At 33.1% G+C, this 22712-nt stretch overlaps 6 protein-coding genes, 1 non-coding gene and 1 pseudogene across 7 annotated transcripts; 4 read left to right on the forward strand and 4 right to left on the reverse strand.

Annotated features, from left to right (window-relative positions):
* The first annotated feature begins 62 nt into the window (after positions 1–62).
* On the forward strand, positions 63–1648 carry LOC130510111 (subtilisin-like protease SBT4.11; annotated as a pseudogene).
* Positions 1649–7814: 6166 nt separating this feature from the next.
* LOC130509307 (uncharacterized) lies at positions 7815–8907 on the forward strand. Its single transcript, XM_057005122.1, has 4 exons — positions 7815–8144; positions 8239–8281; positions 8370–8491; positions 8595–8907. The coding sequence occupies exons 1-4, from the start codon at positions 8013–8015 to the stop codon at positions 8694–8696; spliced, it is 399 nt and encodes a 132-aa protein (XP_056861102.1). The 5' UTR covers positions 7815–8012; the 3' UTR covers positions 8697–8907.
* A 370-nt stretch (positions 8908–9277) lies between these two features.
* On the reverse strand, positions 9278–9349 carry TRNAD-GUC (transfer RNA aspartic acid (anticodon GUC)). Its single transcript has one exon. It is a non-coding gene; the product is annotated as a tRNA-Asp (tRNA).
* Positions 9350–10757: 1408 nt separating this feature from the next.
* Positions 10758–14131, forward strand: LOC108847401 (uncharacterized). The gene is made up of 5 exons (XM_057005123.1): positions 10758–11056; positions 11144–11338; positions 11503–11710; positions 12917–13024; positions 13616–14131. The coding sequence occupies exons 1-5, from the start codon at positions 10844–10846 to the stop codon at positions 13768–13770; spliced, it is 879 nt and encodes a 292-aa protein (XP_056861103.1). The 5' UTR covers positions 10758–10843; the 3' UTR covers positions 13771–14131.
* A 1389-nt stretch (positions 14132–15520) lies between these two features.
* On the reverse strand, positions 15521–16111 carry LOC108846443 (copper transporter 3). Its single transcript, XM_018619670.2, has one exon. The coding sequence runs from the start codon at positions 16028–16030 to the stop codon at positions 15569–15571; it is 462 nt and encodes a 153-aa protein (XP_018475172.1). The 5' UTR covers positions 16031–16111; the 3' UTR covers positions 15521–15568.
* Positions 16112–16795: 684 nt separating this feature from the next.
* Positions 16796–17616, forward strand: LOC108846588 (copper transporter 1-like). The gene has a single exon (XM_018619808.2). The coding sequence runs from the start codon at positions 16969–16971 to the stop codon at positions 17452–17454; it is 486 nt and encodes a 161-aa protein (XP_018475310.1). The 5' UTR covers positions 16796–16968; the 3' UTR covers positions 17455–17616.
* Positions 17617–18556: 940 nt separating this feature from the next.
* Positions 18557–18991, reverse strand: LOC130510112 (uncharacterized). Its single transcript, XM_057006458.1, has one exon. It carries the CDS (start codon positions 18989–18991, stop codon positions 18557–18559), a length of 435 nt encoding a protein of 144 aa, XP_056862438.1.
* Positions 18992–19827: 836 nt separating this feature from the next.
* Positions 19828–20728, reverse strand: LOC108845537 (putative cyclin-T1-1). Its single transcript, XM_018618733.2, has one exon. It carries the CDS (start codon positions 20611–20613, stop codon positions 19828–19830), a length of 786 nt encoding a protein of 261 aa, XP_018474235.1. The 5' UTR covers positions 20614–20728.
* Positions 20729–22712: the final 1984 nt, after the last annotated feature.

Genomic DNA, 22712 nt, shown 5'->3' on the forward strand with positions numbered 1-22712 from the left:
CATTATAGTATCTGTTTGTCCTTTAAATCACTAATATCATTTATGTTATGTTGTAATAACAGGGGAAATCAGTGAATGTTTTTGATCTTAAAGAAAGAAGTTCCCTCTGGTGTACGGAAAATCTGCTGCTTTCTCTGCCTCCAAAGTCAAATGCGCCGAGTAACTTCTTCCGCAAGAAAAACCATTTGTGTAAGAGAGTATGAACCTAGAAATAGTTTTAAATTTGTGATTGGTGATGCTGAATTTTGGTTCTTCTTCTTCTTCTTCCAGGGATTGCACGCCAGATTGTCTTGACGCATCCCGGGGGTGAAGGGAAAGATTTGGTCTGCAATATATCTTTCCCCTACGTAGCTATATACCAAGGGAGCTGTTGCAGCTATTGTAAAGAATGGTTCAGACTGGGCTCAAATGGAGGGTTACCTGTATCTGGCTTAGAAAGAAGATGATTTGAATCTTTCCTCTCTTACATTAACTCTTCCAAGTAATTAAATAGTCATCTTCTCTCTGTTATATTTATGCGCTTTGTTGAGTTTATGCTTCTCCTTATTCTTTTTTTTCTTGGTCTGCTATGATTCTTTAGCTCTCCAGAAGCGACTGTTTCTAAAAAGTGAGACAATCTTTAATCAGACAGCTCCGAAAGTTTCTTTCATTTTCTTCTCGAGGTCCAAACATCATCGTTGCTGATGTTCTGAAGGTATATATACTATATAGTTATTGGTTACGTTAGATTAATCTTTCTATACTATCTGAGACAGTGGTGTATTAAAATGCAGCCGGATATAACAGCACCAGGACTAGAGATTGTGGCTGCAAATTCACTTAAGGCATTACCGTTTTATGACGACACCACACATGTGAAATACTCTGTTGAATCAGGAACTTCAATGTCTTGTCCACACGTTGCAGGCGTAGCCGCTTACGTCAAACGTTTCATCCTGAATGGTCTCCTTCCATGATTAAATCTGCCATTATGACAACAGGTAATGAAAGTTAATTTTAAGTAATCAAGAAAGTTGCTTGTGTAGCAAGAAAACCATCCGTTTTTTTGTTCATGCTCTGTTCTTATTTAGTTCTAATCAATCTCGCAGCTTGGTCGATGAATGCTTCACAAGCTGATTAGCATCAACCGAGTTTGCTTATGGATCTGGCCATGTAGATCCAATAGCTGCTACTAATCCAGGACTCGTTTATGATATAACCAAAGCAGACTACATGGCGTTCCTCTGTGGCATGAACTACAATGCGACTACGGTGAGACTCATCTCCGGGGAAGCCGTCACTGCTTGCTCTGAAAAGATCTTACCTAGAGATCTCACTATCCATCAATGTCGGCTAAATTATCGGGATCTGATATCTCTTTCACCGTCACTTTCAATAGAACCGTCACTAACGTCGGTGGGCTCCAACTCTACTTACAAATCAAAAGTTGTCTTAACTCACGGAGCCAAGCTAAACGTCGTGGTGTCGCCTCGTGTTCTATATATGAAGTCTGTGAATGAAAAGCAGTTTTTCACGGTGACTGTTTCTGGCCGGGGTCTTGACCCAAATAATGCCTTCGTCTGCAAGTCTAATCTGGTCTGATGGGACTCATAGTGTAAGAAGCCCAATTGTTATTTATGCTGGTATCTTCCGATCATTATCACCGTAGCTGTTATCGTCACTACGGACATCAAGATCATTAGTATTGCTATGATTTAAGACATTGTATGTTTTAGTAATAATGTAATATTATTGCTCTGTACTCTGTTGATGTCTTACGAGTTAGGACATCGAATGAGATCATTCAACTTTTGTGTTACTCATAGGACATGTTCCTCTTATTTTCCTTTCGATGTTGGATTTGTCAAGTAAGTTGACCCGTCGCATATCACTCGTGAAGTTTGACAGAAAACCCTAAAATTTCATATCAGTTTCTTTTTCACCCTAACGCACAGACATCATAAGAATCATTTTTTTTTTGAAAGAATATTAAATTAGTTCAAACAAAATACTGTTTACAACTAAGGTTGCTTGTTTGAAGCTCAAACAAGCAAATAAGATAAGCTGAAATGGGCTCTGCAAGCTGAACCCAATGCTATAGTTTCCAATTACAGAGACAATCCCTAGCGACATAGCATTGACACAAACTCCATATTTTCTCTAAAATTAATAGATTTCATCTTCGTTATAATTGGCTTTGTTCTGTTAAATTATTAGTAATGCATCTAATTCACGTTCAAAATCTAGTCAATAGATCAAAGATTATCACATCACATATACATATATGATGTTTAATTCACTTTCCTTGCATTCAAGATTAGACATCTGAAAACGGAAATTTTGTGATTGGATCCACGGATGAGTCACATTCGAGAAGTTCAAATCTTTCTACTCTAATTAATACCATATAATGATATAAATAATGAAACAACTCATGATGGTTTAAAGGATGAGGATTGATGGATCATTTGTATATTATCCTCATTTATTAATTTATAGATTTATTAATTTATTGAAAAATTCTTTTTAGATTTTTTATTTTAAAATACTTTTTCTAAATTAATAAAAATATTTGATTTTTATATCTATACATTAATTAACATTTGGAAAGTTTATTATTCATTTTGTTTTGTTACATCATTTGGTGTATATAAAATATGTTTCATCGAGTTTAAATGTGGTTTTAGATATAATTTTCTTAAATCTCATCAAAATATATTAAGTGTTAAGAAAATATAAAGATATTTATTTATACATATAAAATAAACAATATATGTTTTATTTATTTGTACCATATAAAATGTATACACAAATGAAATATTAATTTATAATTGTAACGAGACCATATATTTATATAGAATTATATTTTAAAAATATCTTATTATTTTATCTATTTGTGTTATATTTTGAACTGGTTGAACTTAATCTAAAGAAATAAATTGGAAGATTCTGTCCATTTTAATCTTTGACCAAAAATATTTTGTTTTATGAATGTTTGTTATGTATAAAATCTGATCAGCCTCAGTACAGAAAAATAGTAAGCAAAAAGAAGACCCCATCATATAATGGCTACCACCAATAAGTTTTCGGTTGCATTTGTTCTTACCATCCTCTGTGTCATATCTTTTGTCCATTGCCAGAAAACATCTGATAGAACTTCTGGTACTGACTTATTAAACTCTTTACTTTCATCCTTTCCAAACTATTAGATAACTTTATTACTTTTTTGAATGTGTATATCAGTGTAATGATTATTATTCAATAGGTTTTGGCATAGAGAGTGATTATAATTGCTACACAGTAGCTCCGTGTGAAGGCGGAGGGGAAAGAAGCTGCACAGCATTTTGTAAGAGAATGAAGCTTATACCAGGGCCAGGCCGAGGCCAGTGTAATGCTCAAAACGTATGTTGTTGTGCTATCAATTAAGTATTCTTCTCAGATGAAATAATATACAAAAGAAATTTCGACCATAACAGATTTTACCTGGTTCTTTTATATCTATACAAGAAATTTAAAGCAACCAAAAAAACTCGTGGCCAGTGCAGTCGAATTTAATCTAACATCTAAAATTTAGTGGATTCACCATGATTTTACAAAGAGTGAACCACTGAAGTTCTAACATATTCATCAATATGATCCAGACATTAAGCGTTATTCATTTTAATTATTTTTATTCATGATATTGTTCTGTTTGCGTCTCTCTTCAGAAAAAAGATTGATATCAAATCACATTATCATTTTCCACAGATGACAAGAGACGTGAAAATAATCTACACATGAAATTTAAATCATAAAAGATTTCACATGGTCACTACAAAAAATATAAGTATTAGTAACATACGAAAAACGTTACCATATAGAACCTAAGCTATGATAGACTCCCTATATAGTGTTTTTTTCATGAGCTATAATAAATAGAGATATTGTAGCGTTGATCACTAGCTATACGATAGTCATATAGCATTTGATCTGTGCTGTTATGTAATTTTCCATAGCTTTGTTTTAGTCTGGGTCTTAAATGGCATGTTACCCGAAACTTGTAAAAGATAATCTGTATAATACTAAAACTTGTAGTTTGTGTTTATCAACAATGGTCATTTCTTCCTCACTGTTTAGATTGACCATTGATAGGAAAGCACGGAGTACCTGCTGTTCTGATCTTCCTGGTCTAAGGAGCCATGAATCGTTGGAATAGAAGTCAGAGAGAGTAGAAGTTGAAGGGATTCTTCCAAATATATCATGACAACCTTCTTCCGAATATCAGGAGTCGCTAGAGTATGTTTTAACTAAGTCACAAAACAATTGTTTATTTTTGGGTTATTTTTGTGTGATCTAATGCTGTTAGTTTTTTTAACACAATGTTGTTAGTTTTTTTTTCTTTGGGTCAAAAGACAATTTTTTGGTTTAAAAACACACAATATTGTTAGTTTATGATAGTTTTTCATTGTTGGTATATGTTGGGTTTAAATTTTTTAGTAACACAATTTTTTTTTTTTGAAATTGGTTTAGGTGTATAAATCTGATACTGTAATTTACCAAATTTACATATATTCAGGTGTACTGATTTATGAGTAAAATTAATTATTTGTATTATAAACCGTTTGTGAAAATATTCGAATCATCTCAAGAAAGCATACATAGCGAAAAAGTCATACACTGTATTAATTTTTTATAAGAAACCAATGTAATTTCCCTTTATTAAATCGATGCGAATATCTGAAATATTATGCGATAATCTCGAATGTTTTATCATCTTTCTAATAAAATACGATATATACGCGCACATCTTGGACTCTCTTTTTATGAAACAACTCACATCTTGGACTCTCTTTTTTTTTCTGATCAAAAGATTCTCTTTTTTTTTCTGATCAAAAGACTCTCTTTTATGAATAACTCACATCTTGGACTCTAAAGTCTATAACTGTAGATAAAATAATAAGCTTTTATTCGATCAAAGATAGAAACCCTTTTACTACCGTGACAAACTCGAAGAAAAAGTATCTTGAATATAAGATCTCAAGAGACTGTAGATTTCCAGTCTACAGTCTATTATTTTCTATCACAGAAACGTTTATTAATAATCCTGATTTGGGATAAAAGACAACTTGATAACCAGAGATGAATAAGGCTAAGCAAAAATTAGGTCACCAAATTTTTTAGACATTATACGGCTCGAATTCGCTTACATGTGAATTCATTTTTTATGATTTGGCTCCAAATCCAATTAACAGTTTCAGCTAATTAATTATCAAATACCTACCTTATCTTATATATAGATCATTAGATTATCAGTTAAATACTATCAGTGCCCAAAAATCTCATAAAACTCAAACGAAGATGCTAGGAAGGTATAAAAAGAGTATTTGACAAATTCTTGTTCTCGAATAAAATGAAATAAACATGTTTAACAATTGGCGGCGTATAATATACACAATAAAGTTGTCAAACAAATCTTCATATTAGAGTTAAGAGAATATTTTCCAATCTATTCATTTAGATATCATTCCTTTTATTACCAAACAAAAGATACGTCTCCTTCTTCTTCTTCAACCTTTTTTGTTCAAATCTTCTTCAACCTATTGACAAAAATAGTACTATATTTAACGCTTAATGAATAATCTCAATCAAGCATCAAACTTTAGTATCTTTCATCGATCCAATATCTAACTCGAATATTTATTATACAAATAGATTATAATGAAGATGTGATAAAGCTTTATGCTCTAGACAAGGAAGACAATCACTCAACGGCATTGACTTCTGCAAATCAAAGGTCTACACCATCATACCTCTCAATTTGGTTTGACAAGGTCCAGGGATAATTCTCTCAAAATGGCTCAACACTGGTCCCTATAAATTGACAACCGTTCTTAGTCTTTACATGCTTTTACTCTACGAGTGTATAAATTGACAAATGTACGAATATTTGAGTAAATATATGTATGTGTAATATTTCCATAAATATTGGTATTTTATGATGCTTTTGAAATATTCGCAAAAGGACCGCCATATGTGTGTCAATTTGTTAAGACAGCTAGAATTTCTGGTGTCCAATCTGAGATAATTATAGCATAGGATGAGATATCGTTTTTTTAACGCTGATTTATTATGATATTATAATTATACGAAAGATTACATAGACAATTCGACAACCGACAATAATATCTACTTTATGAAGATTTACGCCTAACTACATCATCTGACCATCATATGAAGATCTATTCTTGATCAGATTTATTTGTACCATGTTGAAAATCCCTTGTAAATCTCTCTTCCGTTGTCTGTATAATTATTTAATAAACCGTTTTCTCTGACATTTGAAACCTGATTTTACGGGATGAGATATCGTTATGAGTACTATTCTCCGGAACCGAATCTCTCTTTCTAACTACGTGTAGACAACGTGTACCCATCATCACGTGATACATTTTTTCTTTCTTTGTGTGATACTTTGCGAGTAAGACATCCATTTATATATTTTCAGAAAGTAGCCAGATCATTCTTTTTTCACACTATTTTCCCTGTTTTTCATGATTTATATATCTTAAGTATTCTAACTCATATATATTTGTGTCATTTATCACTTAATAATATCTACATATAAGACATTATTTATTATGTTTTTGCAGAACTATCATAACTTTTTTAAGTTCAAAAATACTACAAAACAAATTTTATGGAAGGTTACCAAATTGCTCTTAAACTATATTCAACTAATTTATATCTCTTATTTTAAAAATCCGAAGCTTTGTTCTGTCATAAGCTTTATGGGTTTTTTTTGTCAACCAGACTTTGTGATCTACCAGTGAACATTGAAATTTAAAAAGTTTAAAACTTCCTACATATTTTCCATTATAGAGTAGGTCTTGTGATTCAGTTATAATAGATGAGTTTTGGATGCAAAACATTTCGGAGTCGATTCTCCCACCGTGAAAACTAAATTACACCATGAAATGTGGATACATTCGTATGAAAATTCAAAAAATATCTGTTGTAGGCTGGACTTTTCATTGGGGAGTTGGGTTTGTATCTTTTTCTTCGAAAATAATATTTTTCCATTATATTTTTAGAGAAGTAATGATTAATTAGTGAGCCTTCAAAATAAAGAAGCAGAAAACGAATACACTTCATGAAGTGGATAATTTTTGTGAACCTCATCTTCTTTGATCAAATGTTATTTTTAAAAATAAATAATTAATATACATATAACGATATATATCAAAGTCATATATAACTCTATTGTTCTCCTACTTATTTTTTCAAAATGGCAGCTATTTTAGATTTAAGTATATAACAGATCATATATATGAACAACATGCGTGAGATTTAAAGAAGCTCAAATTCATCTTTTGTTTTCTTTTCAACTTTGGCCCAATGTGAACAAGAAGGGGCGGCAACTTATCCTCGGAATGCCACGTGGCTACATACCAGTGGTCCGACATCAGATCCGGTGCCGGACTTATCCTCTATAAGAGATCTCTTTTGTTTGTTTTTTTGGGAAAATATATCTCTTTTGGTTAATACAAGATAAACATTGAACACTGAAGTCTTTGAAGAATCTAACTGTTCGTGTCTTTATCCGGAAGAGATAAAGAATCCAAATTTGTCAATAGGCTTACAACAAACAAACAAACATTAGACGAAAATCTAAAATAAATCGTTACAACTTAAAAAAAAAAGCAGTGGCAAGAAGAAAAGAGAGCGAAGCTTCTAAATTTCTCCAACAAGGAAAATAAAATTGAAATAATTTATAACGAGAAATAGGAAAAGAAGCAAGTCTTTTCAGCATCAAAATGAGAAAACATACCATAAAAAGGTACTTTTTTCTTCATCCATACTGTTCATGATCATGGTCATGATGGCTCCACTATCTCCCTAACCAAACACCTTGCAGCATTATGTATATATAGCCCCATTGAGATCTTATTGTAATCACACACAACTGTCTTATTCATTCTAGTTCTCTTGCATAGCAAGAATCAGAAAGATAATCTGTTTCAAAGTGAGTAGAGTGTAAGCTTTGACAATTATTAATGGAAGGTAAAGGACGAATTGCATCATCCACTTCTTCTTCTTTAACCACCGAACTCTTCGGCTCCAGAGATCCGTCGCCGCCATCTTCTTCCTCTGGAATCTTCTCCTCCATTTTCCCTCATCCCTCCAAGGTTATATTACCTTCCTTTTCTTCCAGTTTTGTTTCTTGAGTAATCGGAATGATTCTTGAGGGTTAAACTTCGGTTTCTTGATTTGATTTCTCAGGGCGTTACAAGAGATGGTCAAAGCTCCAAACATGGCTCACAAGGTCAGTGAGAGAAAAAACTTCCTTCTTGTTTTCTCACTTATCCTCAAAGAATGGCTGTGATTTCTAATGAATATGTTTTCTTACACAGCTCAACGTAGAGAATCTTCAAATGTACAAGACAGAGTTGAGCCATGCAATCTAAGCTCTTCTCTTTACTACGGTGGTCAAGACGTATACCCTCGATCCACCACCAACCAAACTTACCCTACAGTGAGTCTTCTTAACTTATGTATATTTTGCAAATCACTTTCAAAGCAAGAAAAGGGTAAAAAAGAATCAAGGACTTGGCTGATCAGAGAAACCATTATTTTAGGTTAAAAACGAGGGTCCAAAAAGCCAAGAAAACGATGGTAATGGACATAACTCACAAGATGTTTCAAGAGGGAACTGGTGGCAAGGTTCTCTTTATTACTAAAGAACCAGTTTCAAGAACCAGTTTCTTTAGTTTCTTTGTATATCTTTCATGAAGCTCAAGCCAACGTACTAATTATCCACTAAACCAAGACTTTTGTATAAATAAGTTTATGAAGAACAAAAGACAATATATTAGACGATAATATTGAAAGAAATCTCCTAGTAAAAGTGTGTTGATAATGAACTGTATCAGTATTTACTCTGCTTTTCTCTTTCTCATGTTCAACAAAAAATGAAATATGTAGCACTTTACCAAACGCAAACGCGTGATCAGACCAGACAGACATCTTTACGTCGGTACAAAAGGCTTAAGTCATTATTTCAAAACTTGGGCCATATCCGACCACAATTTCTCGTGCTTTCTTGTTTTCTTCAAATAATCCTTTCAAAGCTGAGTACATCAAAGAACAAGAGGGGATATTTTTCTGTTTTTGCCGCTTCTAACGAATGAGCTTCGTGCCGGCGATGCTGGACGTCGCAGGTGATTTGTTTCAGAGAGTTTTGGATTGCCTGCCGTCTTAAGCGAGGAAAAACGCCGAGTTTTCTTGTTGTGTTCAAAACGACTACAGCAAAAGAAAAAGACGCCGTTGCCGGGGATCGAACCCGGGTCACCCGCGTGACAGGCGGGAATACTTACCACTATACTACAACGACTTACGTTGCTGATTGAGTCTTTGTTGGTTTATATTATCAACACAAGATGAACTCGACAGACCAAGTCTCAAAGTAGCATCTACGTTCAGGGTCAGTTGAACAGATCTGCGCCTTGAAAACCGATCTAGTAAAAATGTATTTAGAAAAAAATTACATCCATAAAAACATATCAGTGTTAGAAGTTTGATTATCCCATACTCAAAGTCCAAAATCCACTTGGTTGATGGTTGTTAGATAAAGACTTTACGATAAAGGGATATTAGACCTACTTCCTTGTAATAAAAAAAAAAGCTAATATCGAGAAAAACGTTGCTGATTAAGGAAACAAATCAATATTTTTTCTTATTTAGAATGTGAATTCCAAAAGCAATTAGCTAGTGGTAGTAGGAAGGAACTATCTTTAGTACATAATAATACAGTTATATACCAAGAAAAAGAGTGCTTACTTCCGTTTGGTCAGCCCTTTAAAGGTGAACCTAACATTCGTTACTTCAAAACATCGCATAGAAAGAAGAAACATAAACTGTAGTTTTGTCTCCGGAAGTCCGAATAACTCATCCCGAGCTGCATTAGTTGACTTTTTTTTTTTTTTGCTAAATGCATTAGTTGACTTAAGAGTCATAAACCATATATGTCACATAAACCAATATGTATCGAGATGTAATTCTGTATGCATGGCTTCGGTCATCTAGGTGGTTAACATGGTGAACCGTGACAAACGATAGGTTCATCGTCTGACATTAGTTAAAAAATATTTTAAACTCGATTCAAATAGTGTGGTACACTTTCAAATTAGTCCATTCTGTAACACTAAATGCATAGTTCTCATAGATAATCAGATCAACTGATAGGGTATATAAAAATCGATTTTATGTTTCTATTTAAATATTTTTTTAAAGTGAAAATTGTACATTTACTAGGTATTGGATATAAATTGTGTATCAAATTATACACAAAATTTAATTCTGAGATTGATCGGATTAGAGTTTATTTGGGACTTTACCATCAAAATAAATTTGAATACTAAAACACGGCGTATAAACGAAAATAACGTGACTTTTAAACATTGTTAGACAAGTTTTAAAACTATGAAAACGTTGATTGACAAGTAATAACTGAATAACATTATTACTTTCCAAATTTTTGTCTCTCATATTACTTATTGAGAATACACTATTTTAAGAGAAAATTTATAAACATTCGCCTAAAACTAAAACAGTTCAATCATAAACAAATGCATTCATATTTCAGAAAAGATGATAGAAAATAAATGTGTACATATATATTGGGATACTTTTTTATATAGCTTTCCTTAATTCTTAATTTCTCGTGAGTCGCAACTCGCAACAATTGACAGGTGAAATTGTCGTAACGCCTTCTGTTAAAGCTGTCTTCTTCTTCCCTCTTTATATATCTCTCTTTCCACAAACTTCTCTTTCTCTTCTTTTGCTCTTTGTGCTTGTTTTCCTCTGTTTCTCTCTCTGTTTTTATCAAATGGAATCTACTGAATTACAAGACATAGACTTCTTTAGCTCTTTCTCCGAGCACTCAAACTCAACGTTCTTCACTCCAACCACAAGCTCGCTCCGATCCGACTCGGACCCGGGTTCACCAAAGCCACAAAACGAAGATGAAGAAGAGTACGTCGCAGAGCTGACTCGCCAGATGACTAACTATATGCTTCAGGACGATGAAAAGCATCAGAAGGTACACACTTTTTTAAAACCCCAACAATATTCGATTCTTAACTCTTTTATTAATCTCATATTCCCTACTAATGTTTTTTTTATACAGTCTTGTGGTGGTGGCTCGCCGCAATCGACTCTTTGGTCACCATTCGCCTCCGGTTACAGCAGCCCTTTCGGCCCTTCCCGAGAACCATCACCGCCGTTACCTCCGGCGACAGCGGTGGAGACAAAACCTGTTAGGATTCCTTTTCAATCAAAACAAGCTTTAATCGATGAGCAGATCCGATCTGTTCAAGCTAACGTGAGCTCATGTTATATCAGTTACTAATTATTTAAATATCGTCGGTTATAGACTTATAGTATCGACAGTTTAGAATTAACCTTAACGAAAGCAGAGTTTTGTTACCACCGTCGGTGCATTATTAATGTTAAATAAATAGTTCCATGTTCATTTTGTGTATATAGTTCCAGAGGATAAAAAAGGAGAAAGACAAACAAAGAAGTGATGATGCATTAAGACACAAAGCAAGGAGCTACCACAACCAACAGAGACCAAAGTCCGCCGTGAAGGCGGTGTTCGTTGATGGGTCGGGTTCGAGAACCGGGTCGGGTGGAACTGGAGTGTTCTTGCCACGCAGTCATGGTACTGTCGTGGAGTCACGCAAGAAATCAGGTTAGAGCCAATAACTATTACTCTTTTTCTTCAAATCAGTCCGTTTTAAGATTAGGTTTCCGGATCTTTTTTTAACGAAATGTAGTTTTAGAGAAGGTTACGTACTATAATGGATAATAGATAAAATAAATATGAAATGACGTCGTCCATATACTATGAGATTCCTACTTTGTTTTATATGGTGTGTTGACATAGTGGGAATCTTGTGTCTATATTGTAATTTCATTAAATTGTAACACAACTACACAAGTAATCTCATAATTATCTCCTTATCATAACAAATAAACCACCGAGAACATTAGAGTTAGTTTTAGCTTAAATGTTATCTTTAAATTTGGAGTGGGTCAACGAGATGGCAATCAATCATCTCTTGCTTAGATCTCAATTATTTAGGACCAAGATACAATAAGAATCTTTATCTTACGTTGTTACATTGTTTGACTGAGTAGATTCCAAAGATTCCTTCTCACCAGTTAATCTCTTTTCTTTTAAAGTTTTTTTTTGTGGCCGCTGAACTGACAGTTATCCTCAATAAATATCTTGCCTCAGCTTGTTGGTCCCCATTGTTACTCCCTTTCCTTTTCACCAAAATAAACCATTTAGGTTCAAAATCATTATTCATTTTGTTTTCTTAAACCCCAGTTGTTTTATTCAATAGTGGAATAAAATCTAAGATAAACTAGCTATTTATATGTCTTGTTATTCTTTGTCACGTCACTATTTGATCATTGAGTCGTTGGCAATACCCAATGCTATAGCTGAACAACATAGTGTAATTTTCTTTTCTAAATATAGTACTATATTTGAGTTCGTACTTGAATATGCACTTATAAGTCGCATACCAGCATGTGTTACACTAACCATGATTTTTTTTTTTCATTTTCTTTTGGTTTTGAAATTGAATCGGTGGTCTTAATGATCTAGGAGTCGGTGGATTTGTAAATTATTGCATTTCAACTCTCAACCGTTACCCAGTCTAGGTGTCGGTGGATTGGTCGACAAATATCGTCTACCTTTCTTAATAAATATAATTCCTTCTGGCATCATCTGATTTAATGTGGCTTAGATTATGGTGGGAGGTGGGGACAATTTAGATGATATTTGTACTGTTGGTATTAAGATTTGTTGTCGTTCTGTGAAACTAATGTCTGAACCAAACAGTTTTCTGAAAGTTTGACTTTTGTTCTTGAAAAATACTGGTTGCAGGATGTTCAACAGTAATAATACCAGCAAGAGTAGTTGAAGCCTTGAAAGTTCACTTTGACAAATTGGGTGTTCCTTCTACAATATCTTCTGATATCCCTCCCTTTCATGGTACCAACCAACCCAACTTTCTTTTTCGTTTATTCAATTTCTTGTTCTTAATTCTTGAGTAAAGTTATGATTTACAAGAATTAGTTATATAAACAGTGCAGACCACTCAAAATCGCTGATTCTTGGAATTCATTGCTATGCATGTTTATTACTACCTCCGTTCCCGAAAATAGGATTTTCTAGATTTAATTTTTGTTTCATAAAGATAGATTTTCTATATTTTTAAAGTATTTTGTATATTTTTAAGGAACATTAATTGTGAATATTTGAATTGATTAAATTTCATTGGTGGATAGTTATTGGAAAGTGTATAAAAAAATAAATAGTAAATTAAAAAGTAAAAATTTATTATGTTCTTAATAAACGTGAAAACTCTAAAAAATCCTACTTTCGGGAACGGAGGTAGTATTAATTAAAGTTATACTATATTACATCATATTAGACAGATGCAAGTACCCGAATTATGTAACTAATATGTAAAATTTTGGTTTTTGAGTGTATCTTTTGATATGATAGGATTCTTCTATTTTTTTCTTTCACCGACCGGTTAACGTTTTTCATTGATAATTAATAAAAGTATTTACCATATAGATGCTTTGTTGGTGTCCGTGAAGAACAAAAACAACAGCAGTTACAAAAGTAGTTCATCAACTCGGGCACAGAGTGGGCCTCCGCACATGGCGGAGACGTCGACCGAGAGCCACCAAGAACCGCTGGCAGATTTGCCACATGAATGGACGTACTGACCCAACATTCACATGCATTGGTTGGTGAAAGTTATAGGTTTTTAAAAGATAGTGTCTTTTTGGATTGAATAAATAAAGAGTTTCTTCATCATTTTTATTGGATATATCCCTTTTAGAAAGTGTATTTGTTATTTTTTATTGGTGGTTCCTTAAGATAGTCCTAGTAAAAAAAGATGGTTCTAGTAAAATCAATAAGTCTTATGATATAATAGAACAATAAAATATGCATATATGTGTTCATATATATTGCATGTCTATTGTAATAAAAGGGATGGGTTGTTTTTTTTTAATGTAAGATTCCTTGTAATAAAAGCATTATATGCCTCTCGCTATTGTAATAAAATTAAGGACTATTTAATTATTACGTCTTCATTCTTATGTTTATCTCCTTTGTAATGTTTAAACTCTCTTTACAAATTAAGGTTATAGAATTATAGTTATGGATATTGGAATAGCTAGTTTAGTATTCTCAATGTTCATCTACATAACGCGTTAAAGATGGATGGAAATGTGCAAATATATGACATCTCGTGGTGGCCTCGTGGGTGGTCTTAAATCCGCCGACTTATCGTAATGTGCAAAAATGTTTTTCTTGACTTATTCTTCGTACTTTCACTTTATAAGGTTCATGTGCACTAATTCTTTATACCTTTACTTTATAAGGTTCATGTGAGCTCACGTTTTGCCATTACTCAAATTGATTGTTAGCTAGCGACGGTGCACATTGCTCCACTCCTCTTTATGTGACTTCTCTTTCTTTTCATCTTTTTTTTCATCGTTTACTTGCACCGACAAGTAATATATGGTTTTTATCTACGCACTTCTATAGCACAACTGATCCAAGCCACTATATATTCCTCTAGGCCCATGACGCCTTTTCTTGCATACAAACTAGTTTTCCCTAAATAGCTGCTTAATTAACAGAATCAAAACAAACGTATCTGAGAAATCCGATTATAGAGGAAGAAATATTTACTTAATTTTCATTCGAAGAGTGGCATCAAGATTGAGTCCTTGCTTGCATATCGCAAGTAATTAGGTACACATTAGTTGACCGTAGATAGAAAAATTGAACTACATAAATCTAGAAAAAATATGACTAAGCGCATCTAAAAAAGATACTCTATTTTTAAGTTCTGAAAACTTTATATTTGAAGTTTAAAAGTGTTTTTCTCTAAGAAAAAGCTTTAAAATTAACTTCAGAAATATTTTATTTTATACTATGACCCTTTATATTTATCATAATTAATTTAAATTCATAAAACTTTATAAATATCTACCACATATATAAAAATGTTACAGCTATATTAATAAATGTTACACTAAAATATTAAATGTTACATAGAAATACATAACTTAGTAGTAAATTACAAATAAAATACAACATTATTCTATAAAACTATTTCTATAATACTTCCATATATAATCAGTTAGTGCATTTGTTAAGTTTCTTTTATAATATTGTTGTTGTCTAAACCAATAAAAGAGGAAGAAATATTTGCGTTATTTTCATTCGAAAAGTGGCATCAAGATTCAAGATTGAGTCCTTGCTTGCATATCGCAAGTAATTAGGTATACATTAGTTGACCAAAGATAACAAAATTAAATTACACAAATCCTGGAAAATATGACTTTTGCACAATCACCAAAGAGAGAGAGAGAGTTATTGGATCAACGATTAAATTAAATAACGGTACACGATCATATATTAGACCTAAACAAGACAATAAATGAGAATAACTAGAACGAATTCCCAGAATGTGATTTTATTTTCATTATTATTGGATGTCACAGGGAGTTAACAATGTGATTGAACCTCCGTGTGATTGTGATTACTACCAGTTTCCCTAAAAGCCCTACTTCCAAAAATCATAAACCCTAAGCCAAAGCCAGCCATTGCAGCCAAGAAGACTCCTCCATTGAATGACATCACAGCCAACATGATCAAATAAGACAAACCAGCCCTCACGGTGTAAACCACCGTCTGAACTATCCCGCTGCCAAAGCTAGCCGGACCGGCTTTCATGACCCCGCACCGCGAAATCCACTCCGACAATGCTGAAAATACGAAAATGGTGGCCAGGCATGCCCAATACATGGTCAGATTGGTCCCTGGCCAGCCATCGAATAGAACCTCCGTGTTTTTCCCCCAAAAGAAAGTCATGTGCATCATGCCACCGCGATGACGGCGGTGATGTTGAAAGAACGCTGACGGTGAAGGTGCAGGAGCCGACGAAGAAGATCCACTCATGCCGTTCATATTGAATAAAGATTTTCTTAATTAACTTGAGATGTAAGGGTTTGGCTGTGTGGGTGTGTGCAGCTGTTAGGGTATTTATAAGGTTTTTGTTTTTGGGTTGGAGTTGGTGTGTGTAGTACAATGTACATTTTTACAACAACAATGCGATAATTGTGTGTATATTTCGAGTATAAAATTGTACTTCAAAGATATTTAGTTGAGATCAAGAAATATTTAGTTGAAAATATATTGGTTATTTTACAAGTGTAATTAAGAAATAAAAATTGAAGAAGTAAAACCCAAAGATGGGCAATCTGTACTTTTCATTACCTAATGTTATTATATTTAGGTATTTTGTCTAGTTTCTAGCTTTACCGTTAGAGCAGATCATTTGTTTACATAATTGAAAGTGTGTGGAATTCCTACATAAAACAAACCGAGAAATTACATAATCTCACAAATCTTTTTCACAGTATTTATACGACATGATATGGATTCTTTTAAAACAGTTTCTTAATTGTTGTATTTCCCATATGTAACTAATAATCATATTTTAAAAGCCTCGATTGTCTTGACTCTTGAGACCACTGGTTAGATTTTGAAACAAAATTAAATTTATATTATCATAAGCAATTAGAAATTCTTATAATTCTATAATCGTGAAATTTATCTAAAAAGTTTTTGAGACAGTATTTGTAAACCAAGAACCAAATATAGTAACTAATTAATTATAAATTTAGAGTACATTAATCTCAACTTTTGTATTTTCTAAATACCACCCTTATTGTTTGTACGATACAAAGTTTGACAAGTACAGAGTAATATCATAACTCTTATCTCCCACACAAACACAAAAAGAAATTGAAAAGGAAGGAATCTCAATATATACCAAAAAGCCTCTTCGAACATTCTTATTCTTCTCCCAAATAACACATAAGAGACCCAAGAACAAAGAAAGCATGGATCACGATCACATGCCTCCACCACCACCACCACCATCATCCATGATGAACAATGGATCCATGAAAAGAGGAGGAAATCAAGAGATGATGATGATGCACATGACTTTCTATTGGGGCAAGAATACGGAGGTTCTCTTCTCCGGTTGGCCGGGAACAAGCTCCGGCATGTATGCACTTTGTCTCATATTTGTCTTTTTCCTCGCCTTCCTCACCGAATGTCTTGGTCACTCCCCTTTCCTCCGTGGCACCACCGGAGATTCAGCTAATGCCGCATCCGGACTCGTCCAAACAGTCGTGTACACCCTACGTACCGGCATCTCTTATCTAGTAATGCTCGCCGTCATGTCATTCAACGCTGGCGTGTTTATCGCCGCCCTCGCCGGTTATGCCATCGGTTTCATGTTGTTCGGAAGCCGAACTTTCCGGAATCCCTCTGGTGACAGGGAAACTTACGAGATTCCTCCCCCAGTTTGTGCTTGTTGATTGTGATATATGCATATAGATTGATCCATACTTGTATTTCTAACTAGAGATGTAGGGGTTGTAGTTTTCTTGGATTGTTTTGTCACAAAACTTTTGTGGGTTGGGTTGTTCTTGAGGTTCATGTATGTGTTAGTGTGAGGAGGAATTTTTTATTTTTTGCCTTGCCTTGCGAGTTTTTGTTTTCTTCGGGTTGATATGATTGATGTTTAGAGCTGGATATATCAATCTATAGAGAATCCTTCACTCTTCGTAATAATGTGATGTGACAATCATTTTATGGTTCTTAGGGCTCGATTCTATAAAAGTCAGGGTACTGAGAGGAAACGACATATTAATTCGTACATTAATTAGTGAGAAAAACTATATATAGCATATCTAGAAGTAAAACAGTTTTTTTTTGTTTTGTTTTTAGCACATAAAAGTAAAATCTTCAAAAAACAATTACCAAATAAAAAACTGAAAAACATTTTATATTTTAGATTTGTATTTGGGGTTAGAGATATATTTATTTAGTTAGAGTAATTTTGTAATAAAATTTAACAATCATGTTTACTCGAAATCTTCAGGAAGCTCGTAGTCGTAGCTGTCATGGCAGTCACACCGGCTGCACACCGGTTGTTCTTCCTGGATTCCTTTTCAGGGATACCTTCTTCGTACTCTTACAAATCGCCCGTTTTCGTCAACGGAATTGATCTCGTCATCTATTTTTTTTATTTTTCTTTGATGATTAGTATGAACTCTATATAACTGCTCTTATCCTAAACTAAAACGTAGTGAAAAAGTTCACCGTGCCCCCAGTTAAATTCAATCCTATGTCCGCTACTGTTCACAATAATGGCCTTGAGTATTATTGAGTTGGGCAAGTGAGGCTCTCTCTTCTTCTTTGCTTAGATAAGTTTTTGGAAATGGATGATAATTTCCTTTTCAGTGCTCCCATTGCTGTCTGCTTTTTCTTCGAGTGAGATTGGGAGAGGCACATTCGTACCCCTTAAATACTCAACTCAAATAGAGTATGATTGGTTTAGACTTTTTTTTTGTCACTGAAATTCCATTAAAACTTAAAGGAAGAATGAGCCCAAACAAGGTCAAACATAGAGGTTCACTACAAATGCAGATGGGCTTGAAGAGCCCTTTTAGCTAACAAATCAGAAACAGCGTTTTCAGATCGAGGGAGATGAGAGAACGAGATACATGCAAACTCAGAGGAGATCAATCGGATGTCTTTCACAATACCGATGATCTCTTTTGACTGTGTGTTGCCGGAAATTGCTCTTATGAGCGTTCGATTGTCGGAGAAGACCCTCAGCGCGGTGATCTCCATTGATTGAGCCATGCAAAGTGCAGAGCGGACCGCCATAGCTTCCGCTACCAACGGTGATCTGACGTACTCCTCAATCGACGATCCTTCGATTGGGTTCAGGAGTTGAGCGCCTGAGAAGATCCAAGCTGATCCAGAGATAAGCCGATCCTTGCTCCAAGCCGTATCAGTCTTACAAATCAGTCGGACGTTGTCGTGATGGTTGCTTCTTGGTGGCATCTGTCTGCTTCGTGCTTCCTTGGTATCTTCCTGTTGAGAAAGGGGTAAGCTTTGGCTCTTCTGTACTCCTGTCTATGCTTGACTCCACTCCTTAGCTAACTTGATTCCTTTAAGCGCAGCTTCCTCCGGTGATGTGCATCGGCCTTCGGTGATTGGTTTAGACTAAAACCTTACAAACCCTGCATGTCTAGTCTTTCACCTCTTTGGCCAAGACCTCATCTCTCAACAACTTCATTATTCTTCTGGAACAAATAATTATTTGAAGAACATTTTTAGACTTATCAACTCCATTCATAACATTTCCCTTGGGATATTAATGACCATCAAGACCCTGACAAAATTTAGTTTTATCTTTGCTTGCTCAGGTCTCAATGGACCTCCATTACCAAACTCACGTTCGAAATGGTGACTATTGGAAACATAGGACTTCTGTTCACTCCTTAGTATTTACATCATTTACTTGGAATATTTTTTATCTGTTATCTATAATTCATTACCATTTTTAATTTTAAATAATTGTAGAACAAAAATATTTTTATTATTCCCTCTTTTCACTTTATATATCGTTTTTGTTTCACATATATTAAAAAACTAAATATTATATTACACTCTTAATTTACTATTTTGTTTGTATTTGATAATTAATGAAATAAGAGAATATAGATAAACTGGAAAATGACAGATATACCCATTAAAAATATAAAACAATATTTAAAAATAAATTTTAAGTAAACAAAAATTAACATGAAAAAAGGAAGTATGAAACAATGAACAATAAATATTCCTTTTCAATCTTTTTATTTTGTTTCTAGTCATTCTTTTATTTTTTAAATCTTTTAACTATTTTCGTGGTGAACAGTTAGACCTATAGATTTTGCTTCATGTTTAACCTGAACGATCAGGAAGTCTTGTTGGTAAATTTCGAGCGTCTGCTTACAAATTTCTGACAATTGACGTTTAGTTACATGGAACTCAAGCCACCAGTCTTTCTCCCCATCACATGGTAACTTCACATTAGTAATGCGCGATCCGAGATATATAGCAGCCGCAGCTATCTGACTCGGCCTGAACTGCAAACAAAGCGACGACCTCAAACCGTCATTGAGGAAATTCCACGCAACCTGAGACAATCTCTTAGCATCCATCTCGACCTTAACCGACTTCCTAACCCAATCAAGAGCCGGCCCATAAGGTTGTTCGATTTCGAGATCAAACTTTAACGTAGAGAGCACAAACTTCTCACCGGTTAGCACAACCCCCTTCAATCTCTCGCGCACCTCTGTCGTCGGTTCCTTGCCATGTAAAACCCTGTAACCCTTGGCGATGACATCGTCCACCGCTCTAGGAGACCCTTCGACTTTTCCAGCGATGAACATACATATCATGCTGATTGTTTTGGGGTCGTTCTTCGCCAGAGATTGGCGAGTGAAGAATCTTTGACATAAGATTATAGATGTAGCTATGGATCTCTGAGGGTTGTTGAGTCTCTGGCCAAGCTCTTGGAGGAAAGTAGAGTAAGACCAACGTTGGAAGCTCTCTTGCTTTGAGTCGATACCGTCTACTCTCGATGGAGACTTCACTTCTAACTCTTCTCTTGTATTATACCAACTCCTTTCTTCCATTGTTTAACCTCTAGTTTTTTTTTTAATAATCCCGATATCGCCTGATTTATTATGATAGGAATTTGAAGATCGTATCTAAAGTATCAAGATGATTAATAACTGATGCTAACAAGAATTGCGGAGGATTTAAATAACCATATTTTAGAAAAGGAATTAATCTGAATTCTTCCTCAAATTATATACCCAAATAATAGGAAAAGTTTGTCAAGTTTTTAATAGATGGATTTAACGTCAGTTCTAGTTTTCCTTAAATGTTTAAACATTACCAAATAAAACCCTTCTCCCCTAACTTTGACTAAGAGCTAATTGCCAAAAAAATATTCAATTCTGCATATGAACATTTTGTCAATCTTTTGATTTATTACTATTTTGACCTATGAGGAGTGCAAGATAAGCGAACCAATCTTATGTTGTCAAAAAAAAAAGCGAACCAATCTTATAGATTATTTTTCTTTAACTGGTTTCAATCTTATATATTGTTAACAAGGTGATTTTTCGTGTATGAGCACATATGTAAATACTTATAAAATAAATATAATATTTATAAAGTAAATATGTTATGTAATTTATTAATATTTTATTTTCAATTTAATTTTTCTGTTATCTATATTATAATTAATATGTATGATTGGTTTTAAAAATATTATAGTATTCTAATCATACATATGATTTTGGATATGTAATATCTTCTGTATTTATCTATTATTTGGATATATTGCATAACATCTACTTTTCCAGTTCAACCATAATATATTTTAAATCTTTGATTAATCTATTATTTGCATTTAATTTAATTCTTATCTTAGATTTGAAATATATTTTATTAAAATTATGTATAATTTAATATATGTATTTTTGATGATCGAACTAGTAAAAAAAACTATCTATCGATTCAGAGTTACATAAATGAATATAAATATAACAACAATAGTCTTTTGAAACTTGATGCATATATATTAATTGACTAATTTATATGTTGAGCCGTTATATTATTTATATGTATAGAAAATATTACTATAAATAACAATATTTCTTTTTGTTAAATTTTTTTATTTTAGATTGAAGAATTTGGATTTGTCTACTTACTCATTATGTGGATATATTGTGTTACATATATTCTTTCATATTAAATTACAACGATTTTTAGTCTAATTCAGTCTAATCAAACTAATTGTATTCACTATTCATTGTATTAGTTTATTCATTATATTAGTTTGGTTCTTCATCTTAGATGTGCAAGTATATTATAATTTTTTTAAATAGTTTGGTATATGTTAATTTGCAAAAATAAAATAAAAAAGTAATTATCAGTAGTATGAAGTAACATTAGAACATAACAGATAAATTTTAAAAGAGAAGATTATTTATTTATTTTAGTGCCAATATTATTTTTGTAAGTTTTCCTTTTTTATGAAATCACATTTTATATAAAATATTTTATCTTAAAATTTTGTATTCTTTTCTTATAAATGTTATTTAGAAAATATAAAAGGAAATTAAAATTAAAAGGAAAAGAAATATTTTTTATTCATTAAAGATATCTTACTTTGTGTTATTTAAATTATTTTTAATAATTCGATCAATGTGGGTGTAAACACCATATACTTTCAAAAGCTAACAACTCCTGAACTCAATCCAGCATTCAATGTACAAAGTGTGTACATCAGTGTTAAGCATATTTTTCATTTTTGGATTTTGTAAACAAAAGATTTGATGATACTAAGGGAAATTATACAAAGTAGATTGTGACATGAAACATACCCTCTTTTTATGTGTGCATACACATTATTTGTCCTCAAGGATTACTAAGATTAATAAAGAAAGTTTCAGTAATTTCCTCAAATTTTTGTAATGTGTAATGTTCAAAAAAAATTGTAATTTGTTTCTTGCTTTGCAATTTTTTGTGTGTAACGTTTTGAAATCTTATTAAAAATGATGGATTCAATAGACTTGATACATAGAAAACAAGTGTTTTTGGTGACTGCAAGTCTTATTTTTAGTTAAAAAATAAGATTTGCAATTTTTTTTAAAGTATTACTTTTCGTTAAAAGAATTGTTTGTAATTAATTCATTAAGGAATAGAACAAACTAACTTATCT

This window comes from Raphanus sativus, chromosome 3, assembly GCF_000801105.2.
Source record: "Raphanus sativus cultivar WK10039 chromosome 3, ASM80110v3, whole genome shotgun sequence".
NCBI classification, from domain to species: domain Eukaryota; kingdom Viridiplantae; phylum Streptophyta; class Magnoliopsida; order Brassicales; family Brassicaceae; genus Raphanus; species Raphanus sativus.